The 19105-nt window shown below is 40.2% G+C and overlaps 1 protein-coding gene across 2 annotated transcripts in view; it reads right to left on the reverse strand.

Moving 5' to 3' along the window:
- The window catches only part of ntn1b (netrin 1b), a 176364-nt gene extending 157550 nt beyond the window's left edge, over positions 1–18814 (reverse strand). For both annotated transcript variants that reach the window (XM_036148402.1, XM_012867862.3), the window contains exons 1-2: positions 18523–18814; positions 17325–18375 (exon numbers count right to left, since the gene is read on the reverse strand). In XM_036148402.1, coding sequence (XP_036004295.1) covers positions 17325–18339 — 1015 coding nt within the window. In that variant the 5' untranslated portion in view covers positions 18340–18375; positions 18523–18814. The remainder of the gene's footprint in view (positions 1–17324; positions 18376–18522) is intronic.
- Between the last annotated feature and the right edge of the window lie 291 nt (positions 18815–19105).

Raw genomic sequence — 19105 nt, forward strand, 5'->3', positions numbered from 1 at the left:
TGGGGAAACAGATCCTGTTGGAGACACCCACGCAGACGTTATATGGAGAAATAAATATGAAACTGGATCCAACAACTCCATTTCCTCCTTAAGGCTGACTTTTTTATTGTCTTTACTTTGAGTAAAAGTGCTCTGGAAAATTTGCTTCCAATAAAAGTCGAGATTTGGCAAGTGGACGCTGAGATTATGGATATTTGCTGGAAAATTAAACAGCAGTCACATTTAATTTACATAATTTTTGTGAGACAATGTTGGAATACTTTCCTTAAAGAACAGCTCTACAGTCTTCTGTAGACCCATTGCAAGTAGTTTTAATACAATTTTTTTTTTACATATTGCCACATTATGTGCACAATATTAAATTGGAATTGACTTGGACTTTATGTGTTGTTGAAAGGACAGGGTTAAAAAAAATCTTCAAGAAAAGAAAAATGGCATGACTTTAAAAATTGTTTATGTTTAGTCGTCATCTTGCTGGAAGGTAAACCTCAGTCTTGAGTCGTTTGCGGCATCAAGCAGCTTTTCTTTTACCTGACTCCGCCAGATAGATTTGCTCCGCATATCCATCTGGAAACCTTCCGTTGAAGTAATTTTGGGAAGGGGCGAAAATACTGGTTAGCTGATTGGCCTATGTTGGTGATAGACGGGCCAAATGAACCAATCAGATTCGTCCTCGCTCTGTTACGAGCGACGACGAAAACACAACCACAAGCCAAGCTACTCTTGCTGCTGCAGGTAAAGACTCGTTAGCTCAGCAAAGAAATACTCTGTAATTCCGATAAAACTTGCTCGATAGCCACGCTAACGCTAGTTTCATCGGCTGAAGCCGCCATGTTCTTTAGGCTGAACTGTCGCGCTTCTCGTTGCGTCACACCTCAACTCGCCTCAAAGCCATCGCTGATTGGACGTTCGTTTGGTGAACGGCTCCAAATTTTCTTTAACGGAGAGTAGCCAGACTGATCTGCGAGTGAAACCTTGAAAGCTCGCGAGATCAGGATGGTCTCACGAGGCTAGCTTTTCTTCGAGTCAGAACCCTAAATTTAACTCCATCCATCTTCCAATCAACTCTGACCAGCTTCCCTGTCCTGCTAAAGAAAACCATCCCCACAGTCTGATGCTGCCAAAAAATTTTAAGATGCCAATGGTGTGTTCAGGGTGATCTACAGGTAAGAAAATAAATTATCTCATTTGGACAGACCACATGTTTGCTGCATTCCCTACATGGCTTGTGGAAAACTGTACACATGGTTTTTTATGAGTTTCTTTGCCACACTCACATAATGGCCATATTTGTGAAGTGCACAACAAATGGTTGTCTCTCACTTGGGCAGTGAATCTCTGCAGCTCCTCCAGAGTTGGTATGGGCCTCTCAGCTGCTTCTCACTTTGTCCTGCGTGTCGGTTTAGGCAAATAGCAAGGTCATACATAAAATTACACGCATACGTTGTTTTGTTTTTTGTAGGTGATTTCAGAAGGCAATACTTTAGGGGTATCAGAGCTGAACACAAATGCGTGCCACAATTTTCACATTCTTATTTGCATTACATTTTGAAAACCACAGGTAATTTTTCTTCCTCTACGCCGTTATGGGATGATTGGTGTTGCAATCTATTGCATTGGATTGCAGTAAAAACACAGTTTATGTGTGTAACATGAGAAAACGTGACAAAACAAATAATAAAGGGACATGAATAGTTTTGCAAGGCACTCTAATTCAGCACCCTTCATTTACGACATGAGCAAACCTAGTTGTTGCCTTTGTTTTCTGGGCTTAAAAAAGATGGTGGTGCCGACAACTCAGCAGGAAAAGATGGCTCCTGCCAAAGCAGCTTAGCTTTGCTCGCAATGGTGAGATTGTAAAAGCTTTTTTACGGGGAGGGGGACGACAATGTGGCACGGCGGGTGAGTCGGGTAAGTGACACTGATGAGGCGTGTTGTGTGTGGGCGTGAAAGCGGTGTTGTCACTGAGCCGGCTGTGTCGGGTGGCAGCGCAGCGGGGGAGCTAGCCGGGGGTCTGAAGCTGAGCTGCGGAGCGTGTCACTCCCCTGATCCATTAATCATTCCCAGCCTGCCCTGCCTCGGTGGCTCAAAGAGGCCCGAAAGTGCACACACTAGGTGGTCCTGATGCCACCCCCTGAGGCCCCAGTCGACTCAGCTTCATGTAGACAGACGGTGGACACAAAGGGTTCACGCTGACATGCGTTACTATGTGAGTGAACAGTTCCTCCTGTGAACTAACAAAATAAAATGGCCTAACAAACAAATTCTGAGTTGTCCACCACTTGCACCGCAGAGGTTTTTACATTCTTAGTTGAGGCTGAAACATTTTAAAATAAACCTAATTTGAGACTAAATGAGCCTTGTGTGCATCTGTCATGTCTGCATAACAAAGGCTATCGGCCTGTGTCTAAAATGATCTCTTATTACAGTGTGCGTTTTTTATGTTATGACCACAAACTTCAATGGATTTAACCAATGTTGTATGTAATGGATCAACACACAATAGCACATCAGTCTGGAGAGGCACATAATTGACTTTTTGTACAGCAAAGAAATCTAAAAACCCCTCCATGAATATACAAAACTACCATGCATGGTGCAAAATTGGCATTGCGGATTATCAAAAACACACGGTGAGGGCAGCATCGTGATGTGGGGATACTTTCCTCAGCTGGGATTAAGATGCTGATCAGAGTTAATGATCAGATGTATGGAGTCAAGTACAGGGCAGTACAGGAACAAAACCCGCCTGAGACCTCTGGGGAGTAGGTTCACCCTCCTGCAGAACAATGACCCCAAACATTCAGCCAGAGATTCAACGTTTTGATTAAAGTATATTTATGCATCAGAATGACCCAGCCAAAGTGTGGACCACTCTAGACATTATAAACACATCCCACTTTAAAAGTAATGCTGGTAGAAATGTACCCCAAAAGACTTGCAGCTGTAACAGCAGGGAAAAGGGCTCTGCAAATTATTGACCATGCTCCCCATGGAGACGGTGATAATACTCACTATACGCTACTCTAGACTCTTTAACCTTCCACAATTGCCTTTACTTAAAACATTTAAGATGACGCTTATTTTTTTCTTTTACTGAGGATGTTAATGTTTTCCATCAAAAATGAAGATTATTCTGTTTCATTGGGCACTGATATCCAGAAGAACAAATTCACACTTCACAGCTGCACCAAACACCTTTTCTCGGTTTAATTTCTGTACTATTTTATGTCACTTTATGAAAAAAAGTTAAATGGATTTGGTGATGAGCTTGGAACGAGCTCAGACTCTCACAGCCGCAACAGCTTATTGCTTTTGCACCGATACCTCAGGGCACCTTCACTACATTGTAGTAAATATGAGCTAATGATTTCTGTTTTAATAATTCTTTCTTTCTGTTCAACATGCTAAATCTGTCATTGGTTATTTCATAAGAATTCGTCCTCTTACAAACTGTATTACCCAATCTAAATATTGCACCCATGGAAGATATTTACAATATCCGCTTTTTGAAACTGGTTATATAGCTCACCACCCAGGGGGATGACGTTGGAAAAAAAGGAAATTATTTTCAGATGTTCCCTAAATAAAGTTTATATATATATTATTTTTTATTCTACTGCTGTTCAGTGGAGCCTGGATTAAAGAGCAATTAATGTTTTTTTTCCAGGAATCTGGTCAACCTTTGATCATTTGTAGTTGCAAATACAATATGCATACACTGTAGACTGGGTCAGCCCTGATTGGGTTACTCTACACCAAACAACGATTTATTTTAAATGAAGTTAAAATCTTTATTTTTAATCCCTAATACCCTAAAAAATAAATAAATAGTAGGTGCTTTCTGGCATGAGGCGTAAGTTGAACATTAAAGCCTGATCAGTCATACCTGCTCTGAATTATTGTTTAGAAATGAAAATCTTAATCAGTTTAAGGAGATAAAGAAGTATCGGGAGCAGGTTGACACTTACTTACTCAGTTATCAAATGTTTTACAAACTAACGATTTATCAAATCACAAATGTATATTTTTGTATACATGGTTGTTATTTTTTATATAACCATGTGCTTCAAAATTATGAACATGTTATTCAACAAATATTGCATAATAGATAAGAGCAATAAATCAAAGGGAACACCCTCGTCTCATAACACTGACATCCTTCAAAACCGCCATCCACCACTTAGCTGAACAGTAATGTTCAGCCTGCTCCACAAAGCCAGAGAAAAAGCTTTTTTTTTTCTTTTCTTTTTTGGCTCCAAACATCACGTCTGTCTTGAATTATGAGCTCAACAAAACAAAATCCTCAAAACATGCAGCGTTTACCCAGAGGACACTGGACTGTAGCAGAACATGGATTTTCCCCCCCCCCCCCTCATTTTTAGATGCCCCAAATGCATTTCATTGTTTATGTACTGACTGTACACAGAAAGACCTCTTACCAAAGTCACCCGGGCTTATGTTGCAAGAAACATTGGAAGGGAGCGGAACGAGAGCCAGGTTCGGGAGCATTGTTCTCCGTTTGTTATCATGATGGAGTTAAAGGAGGTTGGTTGCAAAACTGCAGCAGGTCCTCTTTTGTTAAAGCGTTAGCATGTGAATAGCGTGTGTCACAGACACAGTCAAAATTATGAAGGCTTTGCTTGAACTGATGACAGGAGTGACAGAATGTGTACTGTATGATGTACTGAAATGTGAGGTAGCTACAGTAGAGCGTGTTTTGCGCTGTCAGAGAACCTAAAGGAAAATGCGAAACTAAAACAGCTCAAAAAAGCTAATTTCCTAATGTTTTTATTGGGATTTTATATGACAGAACAACAAAAAGTTGCACTTCACTGTCAAAAACAAGGAAAATTAATACATGTTTTATTTTTGGCAATAAAAATCTAAAAGGTGCAACGTGTATATTCAGCTCGTAACCATTAAATACAATTGCTTGCTCTGGCTTGGCTTCCAAAGGAATGTAATTAGTAAAGCTCAAACGTTTGTGTGTCTAAGGGAACACGCAGCAATCTCCAAAATGAAGCATGGCGAGGAAAGCATAATGCTGTGGGGATGCTTTACTTTAGCACGGACAGGGATGATGGATAGAGGGCAGCTAACGTTTTAAATGAAGAGCACCATAGAACAACAACAACACTTAAGGATGGGGAAAACGTGGACTGACATGTGTCACGCCTGCCGAGATGGCCTCACCCCGTTACGGGATTGCGCAACGCTAAGTACAACCTCATATTGATGAAAAAAATAATTAAAATATGTATTACTAATGTGTTTCTTATCCATATACATCGTGAAAAACTGTTTCTGCCTGATGGATTATTTCAAGAAATTACGGTTTTGGTAGGAACATGATTGACTCAAAAGCAGAGTGTCTCAAGGGCCTGTTCTCTGCTATGTGGTTTGCAATTACAGGTCTCCACTTGTCTACCAACAGAACAACAGTTAAATCTTTTTATCACATCCAGACGCTTTAAATTAACATGAATGAATTAATTAATTAATATGTACTGATATGTAATTATTAATATGTAATTAATATGAATGTGTATGCCTGAGTGAATATAGGACACAATGAAAGGGAGAGTTCTCTTGCATCCGATGTTGATGGAAAGTCCAGAATTTGGTTATCTGTGTAAATTCTGTGGAGTTGAGATTACTCAGCACTGCAGTTATATGAAAAACATTATTGCATTTAAACAGGTGGACACTGACAATGGGAGAAATGTGTTATTCGCTATTATACAGTTTGAAGCCACTAAGTTGAAGGTTCAAAAACTGAAAGTCGAATACATTAAATGTTGCCTAAGTGTCCGTTCTGGCAAAGAAAGAAAATCCTGCTATTGTCGTGGAGTTGTGTTTTGAATAATGCACAGATCTGAAAGCTTTTTTATTTTTAAGCAACCATAAAGGGAGGTGAGAACCTTTTAAATGTGTTGAAAAAGGCCCAGATGTTCTAAATGTGACATAAAATGTTTTTAAAACTGCATTAATGTCCCAAATGTGTAAAAAAAAAATGTTTTTAAAAAAAATCAATGAAGTTTGAAATGTGCAAAAAAAATTAACTATCCTTAAGTTAATTATTTTAAGTATGAATGGGACAAGTAATTATATCAACAACACAATTAAATATGACAGTGCTCCACTTCACATTCTGCTGGAACTCAAACAGATTGAAAGTGTTTCCTGACCTGTAATACGCCTGTTTTCAGTTGGTTTAATAATTTGTGTCCATTCACATATTGCCAGAGTCCTTCAAGTTTTAAAACCCTGTTGTGATTTCTTGTTTAACTACAGCGCCACCAAAATGTGTCCATACGCTGTGAACTTTTTCATAAGTTTTAACATCAAAACCACAAAATCCAAAAAGCAACATTACTTGTGCAGAACTTTCAAAGATGAAATCACAAAGTGTTTGTAGAAGCCCATAAAACACAACAGCAGTCTGTCACATAACACACATAATTATGGCGCTTTAACTAGGCCATTTTACCCTGTATGTTTAGGCTCGTTGTCCTGTGCCCCAGTCTTAGGTCTAATGCAGGATATAACAGGTTTTCTTCCAGGACTTTCCTGCATTTAGCTTCAGCTATCACTCCATCAACTCTACCCAGCTTTCTTGTCCCTGCAGAAGAAAAGCAGGTGTGATGTGTTCCCTATCTAGCTTGTGATAAATTGTAAACTTGTCATTGTTTTCTTTCAAAAAAACTTTTCTTCAGACCACTTTTTCATAAGGTCCAGATTTCTGTTGTAATAATTAATAATAATAATAATAATAATAATAATAATAATATATTTTATTTAAAAGTGCCTTTCTGAATACTCAAAGATACCACAAAAAGTACATCAAATCCACATAACATTATGAACTAATACACTAAACACACTAAAACACAAAACAAATTACACAGAGCTAAACTTTAAAAGCAAGTTAAAAAAGGTGTGTTTTTATGAGAGATTTGAAGGTGTCCAAGTCAGTATAGTCTCTCATATGTCTGGGGAGGGAGTTCCAAAGAGAGGGGGCAGCTACAGAAAAGCTTCTGTTGCCCCAGGTTCGGTACTCGGTTTTAACTAGTGGAGTAAGGAGGTTAGCATGAGATGAACGGAGGCTGCGGGATGGTTTGTAACGATGGAGCAGATCAGTGAGGTGGGAAGGGGCCTGGTTATGGAGGGCTTTGTGTGCGAGGAGGAAGATTTTGAACTCAATATGCTGAGGAAACGGGAGCCAGTGGAGTTTGTGGAGGACAGGAGTGATGTGATCATGGGTGCGGGTGTGGGTTAGCAGATATGCAGCACAGTTTTGGATGTACTGTAGTATATTTAAAGTTTTGGATGACGTTCCATAGAGGATGCTGCTGCAGTAGTCAATTCTGGAGGAGATGAAGGCGTGGATAAGGGTTTCAGCAGCAGAGAAGGAGAGTGATGGACGGAGACGGGCAATGTTGCTGTCAGCCAAGACAGTTTGACAGAGAGGATGATGGAGTTGGTGGAGGTATAAAGCATCAGGATAACAGCAGAAGTGGAGACCATGGTGGCGAATGATGTTGCCAAGAGGGAGCAGGTAAAGTATGAAGAGGAGAGGACCAAGCACCGAACCCTGGGGGACGCCTTGGGACAGAGGAACAGTGGAGGAGGTGCAGTTGTTGATGTGAATTACTTGTTGTCGGTCTGTGAGATATGATTTGAGCCAGGAGAGTGTGGTGCCAGTGATCTAAAGAGAGGACTCAAGGCGGGAGAAGAGCCTGGTGTGGTTGATATCAAAAGCTGCAGTGAGGTCAAGGGATGCATGAATAATAATTGTCCTATCGACAGATTCTCTCACACCAGCTGAGAATCTTAGCAGCACCTCTAGAGTTACCACGGCATACTGCCTGCTTCTCTGATTTAAATTCATCTTGCCACGCCCTCTCAGTTATGCTCTTTCCCTTTTCAGATGTGGAGGAGTGTTTCCCGTCATTTTGCAGGACACAGCTCTGTAAAATACTTCTGATATTGTTTAATAAGTTAACCCTGCTTTAAACTTCTCTACAACTGTCCTGTTTTTTAACTACTGTATTCTAATAACCTCCGAGGCCTTCACAGAAGAGCAGGATATGTACTGAAACAAAATTACAGACAGTTAGACTCTGAATACAAATTATTTGACGTTTAAAGAAAATTAGCTAAACTAGATTTTATTTAGGGGAGTAATGAGCTGTGGAAAAATGAAATAAAATAAAATAAAAGCCATGTATCATTTACAGATCATAATTATGTGCTACTTTGCTACTTTTGTGATCTGTCATAAACAATCTAATACATTTTGTGTTTGGTTATAAGGAAAATGTGAAAAGGATAAATTGACATTTTTCTACATTTTCGAAGACACTGTAAGTCAGTCTTTTTTATGACTATTTTACATTATTTTTTTAAACAAATTAACAACATATAAACGCAAAGCCTCTCCAGAAAAAAATTCTCTGACTACTCCTTCCTCAATTCATGTGAAAAAAACATCAAAGCCCACAAATATGTTGTTTTCTAAACCAAAAAAAACTAAAATGGAAATAGATGCCTCTGATGACGACACAATGAAGAAGACACAGGAGGAGGCAGCAGAGGAGAGAAGGAACCAAAACATGGGTTCTATTTCAAGAACATTTATGACATCATGCTTTAGAAAAATGCCTCTCTTCCGTCAAATGAGCCGGTGCTTTTGGAGCCTGAAATGAGACCCAGATGGGGAGCAGGTCTCGCATGGCCTAACCTGGCAGAAGAGGAAAGGAGGTGGGTGGTACCGTTACCACATGAGTGTCAGCGGTCAGGACAAGTACGTAAACCACCGTGGCTGATCTCTCAAGGTCATAGAGCTCAGACTGTATACATAGACAAGTTCACAAATGAAAACTAAATGAAAGCTGAGCTTATTTAGTGACAAATTTATAGATCTTTAATAGATTTTTTAAAAATCTTTTCATAACTCAGATTTGTCCATAACTGGTGCTGTCGGTAGTGGCGGTTCTTGCACGAATAGTACCCTAGGCAAACATGCTTATTCCAGACCCTACACAAGCTACAAAAGGGAAAACTGTCAATCTGTATTATATAACTTATCAGAAACATTTAGAAGTTAAAAAAAAATAAAAAGAATCAAAATATTTGTTTTTTTGTCTTCACAAATGAAGCAAAGGTTCTACAAATCACAACCTGTGTCTGTAAACAATAACAAATATTTCGAAGTTTGACCAGTCCACATAGTGCTTTTCAAACTCGTCTCAATCTAAGGTGGTTCTGCTCACCATGAAAATCCTTAAAGTAGAATAAAATAAAACTACCTGTATTGTCCCACAATGGGGAAATTGTAATTAGTGAAAACAAGTTGACAGAAGACACCAAATTTACACACAAGATTCATTAATCTAAAAAAAGGCAAAATTTAACTAACGATGTACAGGAGAAAAGAAAATCTTTTCAGAAGCGGGAAAAATACTGTGGAATTATTAATAGATAATAAGGCATTTAAGACACGCTGTTTTGTGTGTTTTCACACAGGATGGAGGTTTACTGAATCCTAAAGGGTTTTATTTAATTTCAGTTCAATTCAGAATTATCTATTTCAAGGATGATCAATAAACGTATTTGCGATTTTTTATTATGATTATTATGATTAAACTCAGTCCTGACTTTGTAGAAAGCAGTGATTTTAATGTGGCGACAAATCAGAAGCTGTGAGCTGCCTTTAGCCATTTTTCACCCACAAGCTACAACCCTATGTATTTTCTTATTGTGCCTGCACTGTGCACAACTGCCAGGGTCACTTGCAAACTAACAAAAGAAAATAAATAACACTCGTTGCACAGAGTACACGCACCACCCCGAAGCTTGTGCTGCCCTTGGCAGAGAGCCATATTTGCCGTATCATAAACCGCTACTGGCTGTCATTGGTACTTCGACAGACCTGCATTTTCCCACCACTGGACAGGAAAAAATGTCTGGAACGACTGGTTTAGAATTAAATTACTGTCAAACTGATGTGTTTTGAAAAAGCATTCCAGCAAACTTATTATTTCAATGTCATGTTTTTTTTACACTCTGTGTTTTGATTATGAAAGCTACAGTATTATAACTCAAAGACAAAAAAATTTGCACAATCTTAGAGCCACCATCTAACTGGTACAATCATATCCCACTTCAGCGGTCTTGCAGGTGGAAAGGCAATGGAGATATCCTAATATATGCCAGAATACTGCGTTCTATGGCTTTGGCCTGTGCACAGATCTTTATGCTTCATTAGCCAGCATCTTGATGGCATTGCAGGTCTCCTAAGGTTTTAAATTCACCTGAAGCCCCATAAAAACCCACCCGACCCCAAAGAGGAGACACTGTCAAGGTGAAAGGAAAGTGTGCTTGGAAACTAAAATCAGTGGGGTACATGGGAAACGAGACAGACCCAGCTGAGTTGCAACCATAGTGAGACAGAACATGGCATGGTGGGGTGACAGTGAAAACAACACTGAAAATTGAACAAGTGCAAAATTACACATGTGAGTGACTGAGGCTACCATTTTCATCTTGCCTCAAAACCCACTTGGCAGACAGAGGTTTCCCACAGTTTGCTTCACAGCCCATCAGTCATGCAGGGGATGGGGGGTCTGGGGGGTTTCTCTCAGAGGTCAGTGCTACAGCGAGCATGAAGAGAATATGAAGCAGCTGCCAGGGACACGAGGGCCTGGCCTGTCACCGTGGGGATTTTTCTAACCACATGCACGCCTCAAAATAATTATGAATCCCTGCCAGGATTTAATATGCAGTAATGAATATTCATATGTGGGGATACAAAAGTGTGAATGTGGTGTTAAAGTGCTCACTGGTGTGCAAATTTGGAGAATGCAGAAGGTTTTGAACAGTTAAAACTGAATAATAACAGTTAACATTAACCTGAAGCATTGAGATGATAAAACTGTGGATGGCCAGAAGGGCCAAAAAATAAACATATCTATAAATCATGAAATAAATATGAATACATTTCATAATTAATACAATTGGAAACAAATGCAGTAAATAAATAAATTATATTTATTGCAATTAATATGCTAAAAAGATTTTTTTATTTCATCTGCATTTAATTTCAGTGTTCCTGTGCTGCAGTGCACTGTAAAGTGATTTATTTAATTAATTGTGGCTCCTCAAACTCACATCTGATTTGTTATACTCCACCAATCACCAGGCCGAATCACCTTTAACTATAAAGAGTTAGCCCCGCCCCCTAACATTGGCTGACAGAATAAGTTCATGCTATCCTGCAGCTCAGGACTGTTAAGTAATACTAAAATCTTGTTAAAAATATTTATATTGTTATATTCAGGCATAAATATATATTTGGATATATATTTAGATTTGTAATTATTTTATTCCTTTATTTAGTGAAACATAACACCATTGGGCCTAAAGATAGAGTGTCAATAATTATGTATTTACACATAATGAATTAACATTTCAGGAGATTTTCTAACTTAATTGTCATGGATTTACATTTTGTATTGAGTTTATTCATTTATTTGTGACATATATAAATATTTATTTAATTATGAATTTACTGGATTTTGACTCTTCTAGTCTTTCACAGGAACATGTGCAGCTGCACCTCTCTCTAGACGTTAAAACGCTCTAAATGTTAACATCATGCAGATGTTTCACTCCAGAACCTCTGCGGCCCGCTGCCTCTCTAGGCATTTCAAAAACCTATCCAAAACAAACTAACTCTCCCATTTTACTTTCTAATTATATTATGGTTATTCAGACACCTCAGGGGTGGGAAGACCTGCACTACCCTTTGTCTTTACAGTCAAATGTTCAAGTCATGCCTCCAACTGATAGGAATTCAATGCTTGGTGCTGCCAGCATAAATGCCTTTTTTGACAAAATAATGGCAACCATGCACGTAAAGTCATGGGAATCTGGCTTTGACTTACTTCCTTGATGCCTGCCACCAAGTGAAACTAACTCTCCCATAAACACATTTTTTTATTCCTCTTGCTCCAGCATCACAATGGTCTACAACAAAAGGACACCAGTAATTAAAGCAGAGCCAGTCTGTAGAAACAGAATCCACCTCTAGCCAATCTCCCAAGCTAAGGGACTCCTCGGGTCTCAGAGGCTAGCAAGAGGACTTAATGAGAGCTGGATTTATTAAACAAAAATCAGACCTTTACGTATTGTATTTCTAGTTAACTTTAACAAGAATGAGCCTACATTGGAAATGTGTGAGTTTGAAAAGTTTTTTTTATTTATTTAAGATTTAGAAAGTAATAGTCATAATTTGATGCTATCAATGTATTTCATTGTTTTGTTTTTGTTGTTTTTTTGCTGTGTGTGTCTGTGCTAGGCCAATCTTTTGTGCACAATGTAACAGTTTGCAAATAAATCTACACTAGAAAAAGGAGTTTTGGAGGGTATTAAATATTGGTTATTGAAATTATTTGATATTTGTAAGCTTAGCGGTCAGCAATTCTGCCAGGAATGGCTATTTTATTTCAGGAACAGATCCTAACTAAGCATTCTGATTAGATGTTGGTTCAGTTAAAATGTTGTTATCCGGTTGTTATTTATTTTATCAATAATGTGAACTGGCTGATAGCATTCTGTCAAAGCTGTTAATTTAAGAATTAATTGATGGCTAATTTACAATATTATTCTTAATTCAACAATGTGTAAGCAATAAAGCACAGACTATTGAAAACAGAACTTAGTGACGCTGTGGTGGCTGATGAGTAATGGTCTACACTGTGCTAATCATAAAAAATACATACGTAGACGCCTCATTAAATGCTAGTGCTCATCCTGCATCGCCGCCATATTGGATGGGTCTCTCCTACTCAAGGCTGGCATAGGAGCCGACAGGAGAAAACACAGAGGGAGCAACTGGAGAAAACACAGAGGGAGCAACTTTGCCGATATTTCCTGCAGATTGAAGCTGCAATAATCGGCGATAACTATTGAAAGTAGATCATGTGGGGTAGATCACCAGTTTGGGCTGATATTGGTTCTGAAGCGGAGTTTTTACTTGGTGAGAACAATGCAGAAACCTAACAGATGGACAATAATTCTATGTTTATTAATTTGTTAGCACTGTATTTCACAAGGCTTAATCACGTTGCCAATTTAAGTAGCCGGAAGTTACAGAGTACCAAAACATGCAAGAAGTTGTGCAAAACAATTCATTTCCAATGGTCTTAAGCTTCAGCCGTCTTTGCAAGCAGGTTAGTGTAAGACAATGAAATGATCTGGAAATGTTTAAGAACACTTTTCCAGGCCTTAAAAAAACACTGTATACATGTGTGCATGCACAGCATGCAAAGACATGAAGAAATTATTGTTTTTGTGTAGATAAGGCACAGGCTTGTACATGTGAGAGTTAAACAAATTTAAATGAACAATCCAACTTGTTTCTTTATTAAAATATAAAATGTATAAATTTGTGCATGTGTTGATTTGTAATATCACATGTCTCTTTGTTTAAAAGCATTAAACAGTATTTCAGTATGACATCACGTATTTATTATACATTAATATGCCATATGTATGTCTGTTAAAGAACATACATTTATGACACAGGTTTTTCTAAACAACATATTTCAGCATGTTTTTTATGTGTGACAGCGTCCTATATCATAACCACATCTCTGCCGTTTGTAACAAACCAAACTGTGTGAAACTCTGGTAAAACTTCAGGCAGTTATGATTTATATTAGTCGGGCAAACAGCTTCCTCGCTACAAATAAATGCACTGGGGGTGTACGATAGACCCATCCAAGATGGCGGTCGCACTAAAACATCAGCTCCAATAGGCAGCACCAGTCCGTGGGGCGTCTACCTAAATAATGTCTATGGTGCCATCAACCAGATTTTCTGGTCCTCTGGCCATAATCTGGCCATGTAGATGTCCTTAACTGTTCAGTGGAAAATCTAAAAGTTAAACACGCATAACTGTGAATTCTGCATGTTAGGAGTACAGAATACCCTGCTTTTATCTTTTTAAAAATAAACTTTTACTATGAAGGTGATTGCTGCCCTCTGTTTGGGTCAATATATTAGCACCCCAACATGTACTAATGTCAGCTCATGACAATAAAATGTAACTAATACAGAATTTTTAACTCTGCATAGACTACAATTTTTTCCCAATGCCAATATGAATATGCAAAATATAGTATTGCAAAGAATGGTTTGTAGGAACATATTTGGTGTTTGCTTTTTTCAACTGTCATGAATGCACACTTTGTATTCCAACACCATTCAGTCCGTTAGATGGAGTCTCAATGCACAGCAGGATGCACACCTGGCACAGATGATGCTGAAGGTCACAGAGAGTGTTTGAGGCAATGGGATCACAATCTAATTTCCTAATATTGTGCAGCATATTTTTATTTTTTTTATTTTTAAAAAACATAGTACTTACAGAGACAAAATAGCAAAATTTCTCACTGCATTTTATTGTTTCGCTTGGACTGCTGTTACAACCAGACAATTAAGAAACAAGTCGCATTTCAAGTTTATTATCAATTATGTTTAAAATAATTGAGCTCGGCCAAGGATTGGGCCCTCAATGGAAATCAAAGCTGTTGCCCCTTGGGAAAATTCACTGCTAACCCATTGTCTTGACTGTAAGTGAGTCCCCAAATAAAATTCTGCTCCGGGCCTCATGCAACCTTGGGCCAGCTCTGGTGTCAGGCCACCCTTCCTATTATTTTCTCAGGCTGGCTCCTCTTCAGTTTTATCTGATGACACCACTTGCACAAAGGCTGAGACGGTGAAGGGGAGGGGAAGGGAGGCCTCCCACTGACAGTGAGATGGATGCCACAAGTGACACGCTTTTGTTTTCATAAAATGTGCTGACATGCGGGCGAAAGTCGGAGGCCAAAAGGGAACAACTTGTTCACTTGTTCCGTTTGGTTGAGCAAACCATGGCAGTGGCGGGGCTCGTTGCTTCTCCTGATTCGCCTCGCCGTGGCTCAGAGGGGCCTGAGCTGTTGATATAAGCCCCTGCTGCTCTGTTGGAAACGGGCATCACAGCAAATAACACTCGGATTCAAATTACCTCACGCTTTGTTCCCCTCTGTGAATAGTTTACCACCTCTAAAGTGGCAGTTTATACTCTAGGTGCCAGAAATGTCAATAAAACCGCCCTAATCGGCCCTGCGATCTGTAATAGCACCTGCTTATGGAAACACATCCCGCCCCTGCAGTCTCTCTCTGCAGCTGCACCGTTTCCGTCTTATTAAAGCCGCCGCTGCAGACGGAAATGTCGGTCTGTGCACAATCCCACATTTGGACGGGCACGCTTTGCTGAAAAGACGTTCTGCCCTTCGCTTCCGGCCAAACAATTTATCTTGATTGTTGACTGTGTGCTTTCTCTGGTAAAAATATATACAGGTTGAGGATTAAATATTTTGATGGAGCTCTATAACACAAACACCCATTTCTCATTTAATCATTATTCATTCCTTGTATACATGGTTCTTCGATTATGATGAATAGAATATAAATTCATTTTGAGAAAATCGTCTTTCTTATCATCAGTGATGGAGTTTCTGCACAGCCTATTAAAATAATTCCATCCATCGTCTCTTATCGCTTGTCTTTGCAAGGTTGTTGGTGCCTATCTCCAGAGGTCATTGTGCGAGAGGCGGGGTAACACTCTTGGACCGGTCGCCAGTCCATCTCAGGGCAACACAAAGACACAGCAATGCACACACACAGTCACCCTTAAGGGATTAACCTAACAGTCATGTTTTTGGCAGAGAGAATCCACATTCACAATGCAGAAAAACTTCAGGCTGGGATTTGAACAGGACATACTTTCTGCGTGGCTATATTGTTACACACTGTTTAACTGTGCAGCCCACTACAAGAATTGCATCAGTTAGCTTTTTAAAACACAAGTCTTTACAAGTCAATAAAATGATAGACATTTTTATGCAGTACTAGTTTGTAAACCTAGCCATGTAGGAAGCCATGAGCCAAAAAGGTGACCAAAGCATTGTCGTCAGACTTAAACAGGCTTCTTTTGTTTAATTATTACTTAAATACCATTTATAACAGCAAGTTCTCCGGTTCAACTTTCTTTTTTTTTTGTCTTCTCTGGAAAGCCCTCTACTTATCCTCTCCTAAATCTTTAGAATTAGTTGATATAAATAAATATGAGTTGGTATTATTATAAAGTCTGCATGGTGAGTTTGTGACCATGAAAGTTGCAAACAAACACAGTCATATATATATATATATATATATATATATATATATATATATATATATATATATATATATATATATATATATATATATACTTAAAAGGCACAAAAAATTTGATTGTTGCATAGATTATGTGCCCAAACCCAAAAGTGATGGGTGAGACAAGATATCTGTCTAATGTTTTATACAAAAAATAAAGTCATATAGGACTGGAAGACATTTAAACACAGTGATTTAAGAGGTAACTCAGCTGGAAAACAGGTTGTAGTCCGAGAACACTGATAACAAAGTCTGACTACTAATGTTAAAATCTGCCTAAAAAGGAAATGTGGCTCTAGATTTTATTTGCATTCAGATGTTGTGCCCTTGTGTGGCTGTGGGTCTAGCAACGCCCCTGCTTCAGTCACAGCTCAGATTTGTCTACAGTAAAATGTTTTTTCTTTTGAGGTTGTTTTTCTTTTTTAACACGGGAGGGCAAACCAGAAGACTTAATAAAGTTGCAAAGTGAAAATGCTTGTCGTGATTTTACAACCATTGAGGACCCGGCAGAGATTTCGGTTATGACAGAGAAATCCTCTCCATCCAATAAACTTTTGCGCACAAAGGCAAGCAGCAGTCACATATGATCTCAGCTTGCACATTTTAAAGGCGTGTTTAGAAAGCAGATTTTTTTTTTTTGTAGGAAATTTCCAATAAATACTGTTATCCAATGGTTTATGGACAGTTGTACTTTAAGTTGGTTAAATATAAGTGCGCATATATCGCCTAATATTTACATCAGTATAAAAATACATTAAATCAATTAATTGGAGTAAAGTTTGCTTAAAACCTTGTTGGAATTTAAACACAATTGTTCATTAAGGAAGTTTTTTTTTCTCTCCAAAAGCGCTGAAATCTACCAACTATTTTTAACTGCAAACTTACAAAATTTCTTGACAGAATTATTAATTCAAGTCAACCAAAATATCTTATGCGCAACAGTTTAATTTTTATAATGCAAATACATTTATATCAGTCTGGATTAAATGTCACCCGATCAGAATTAAAGCGGAATATTTCCGCTCTGAGGTTATAAAAAAGAGATTTCCCCTTACCGACACACTCGTTGGCCTCCCTGGCCGTGGCGCGCTGCCACGGCCGGTCGTAGTGGAACGGCTTGCACCTGTCGCACTCCGGGCCCGCCGTGTTGTGCTTGCACTCGCACACCAGGTTGCCCTCCCTGTCTTTGACGCACTTGGACGCGTGTCCGTTGCACTTGCACCGTCCTCCGACCTGCAGGTCCGACACGGCGTAGAAGTAGGAGTCGCGCGCCAGCTCCGAGTCGTCCTCGTTCTCGTCGCCGAAGGTGTGCAGGCGGCTGAAGATCACCTTGATGTCCGTGGCCGTCACCCAGTCCTGCAGCACCGGCGAGTTGTCGAAGTCGTGCGCCGACGGTCTGCCGTCCAGGGTGCTGAAGGCGATCAGGCCGCCGGTTAGAGGGTGCATGTCGGTGTGGGAGTCCGTGCAGATCGCCTCCTGCTCGTTCTGCTTGGTGATCGTCGCCTTGTTCTGCCGGTTGTACATCTTCTTGCACTGCGTGGAGTAAAACTGGAACGGGACCCACGATTTGCCGTAGTCCATGGACTTGTAGATCGCCATGGATTCGGGTCTGGGCGAGCAGAACTGGAGGCTCACGTAGGTGACCTCGAACTTTTTCCCAAGCGACAGGGTGAGGGTGACGTTCTGCGGGTACTGCGCGTAGTTCTCGGACTGCCAGCAGGTCAGGTTGTGCGGGTTGTTGAGGTCCGTCAGGTAGGCGGGTGGATGGGACTTCTTGGGGTCCGCGGCGTCGCACGTGTGGCAGTCCCGGGTGCGCTCCTCTCCCTTCTCGGTCACCACGCAGTAGCGGGCCGCCGGGGTGCCGCAGGTGCTGGATACGCGCACGTCTTTCCCGAACGCGGAGTTGACGAAGTCGGGGATGCACCTCCGGGGGTTCCCGTTCTCGTCGTAGCACGGGTCCGGCGGGGAGGACTGCGCGGCGAACATGCTCAGCCCGTATCCTGCGGAGGCGCCTCCTGTCAGCGCGCAAACTGTCAGCAGGGCGACCCAAGTCTCCAAAACCCTTCTCATGTTAGGACTAATCCGAGCGCCGCAGGGGCCGATGCGCTGAAACACAGTAAGGCACAGTTATCACTTTACAGCACCTGCGGCAAATACTAAGAGAAAAATTAATTAAGGGGATCAGGAGAACTAGAGGTATGCACGAAAAAAAAAGAAGGGCACGGTGCTGAATGTTTAGAGAAATAACCTTACAAATGCAAAGAAAACTCCACCCAGACCACCACCTCTCAGATACACAGCTCAGGCTGAAAGTGTTGGACTCCGCTGAATTTGGAGAAAACAGCCTATCCAGTTTACGCACGAAACAATGTGCAATAGTCTCTTCCTCCTTTGTGAATATAGAAAAGTAGTGAGAGAGAGAGAGAGAGAGAGAGAGTGAGAGAGAAAATGGCAAAGGCCCAACTAGCTGTCTGCCTCTGCCTGAGTCGGTCCACTCTGTCACACCTCTGCCCACCTCTATCACTGTCTGGCCCGGTCCCTTTCTATTCTACTCAGAGGGGGAAAAGAGAGCTCCACTGGTGTCTGAGCGCTGGAAGTGGATCGCTCTAACCTATTCCCTGCTGTGTGAAAGGGAGCAGCGACATCTTCCGGTAAAACAACAGAACTGCGTCAATATTGAGCAAACCAGAAGTTAGAAATGATGCCAAGGGGTTGCTATGCTTGTGTGGTTTAGTCAGAAGAACCACGTTGCATTTCTTTGACCTCAGTGACGTTCAATAACACCCCCGCTTATGAAAAAATTGTCATTTTATTTTAGCAGTACATGTTTTCTAAT

The sequence above is a fragment of the Fundulus heteroclitus genome, chromosome 16 (assembly GCF_011125445.2).
Source record: "Fundulus heteroclitus isolate FHET01 chromosome 16, MU-UCD_Fhet_4.1, whole genome shotgun sequence".
NCBI classification, from domain to species: Eukaryota; Metazoa; Chordata; class Actinopteri; order Cyprinodontiformes; family Fundulidae; genus Fundulus; species Fundulus heteroclitus.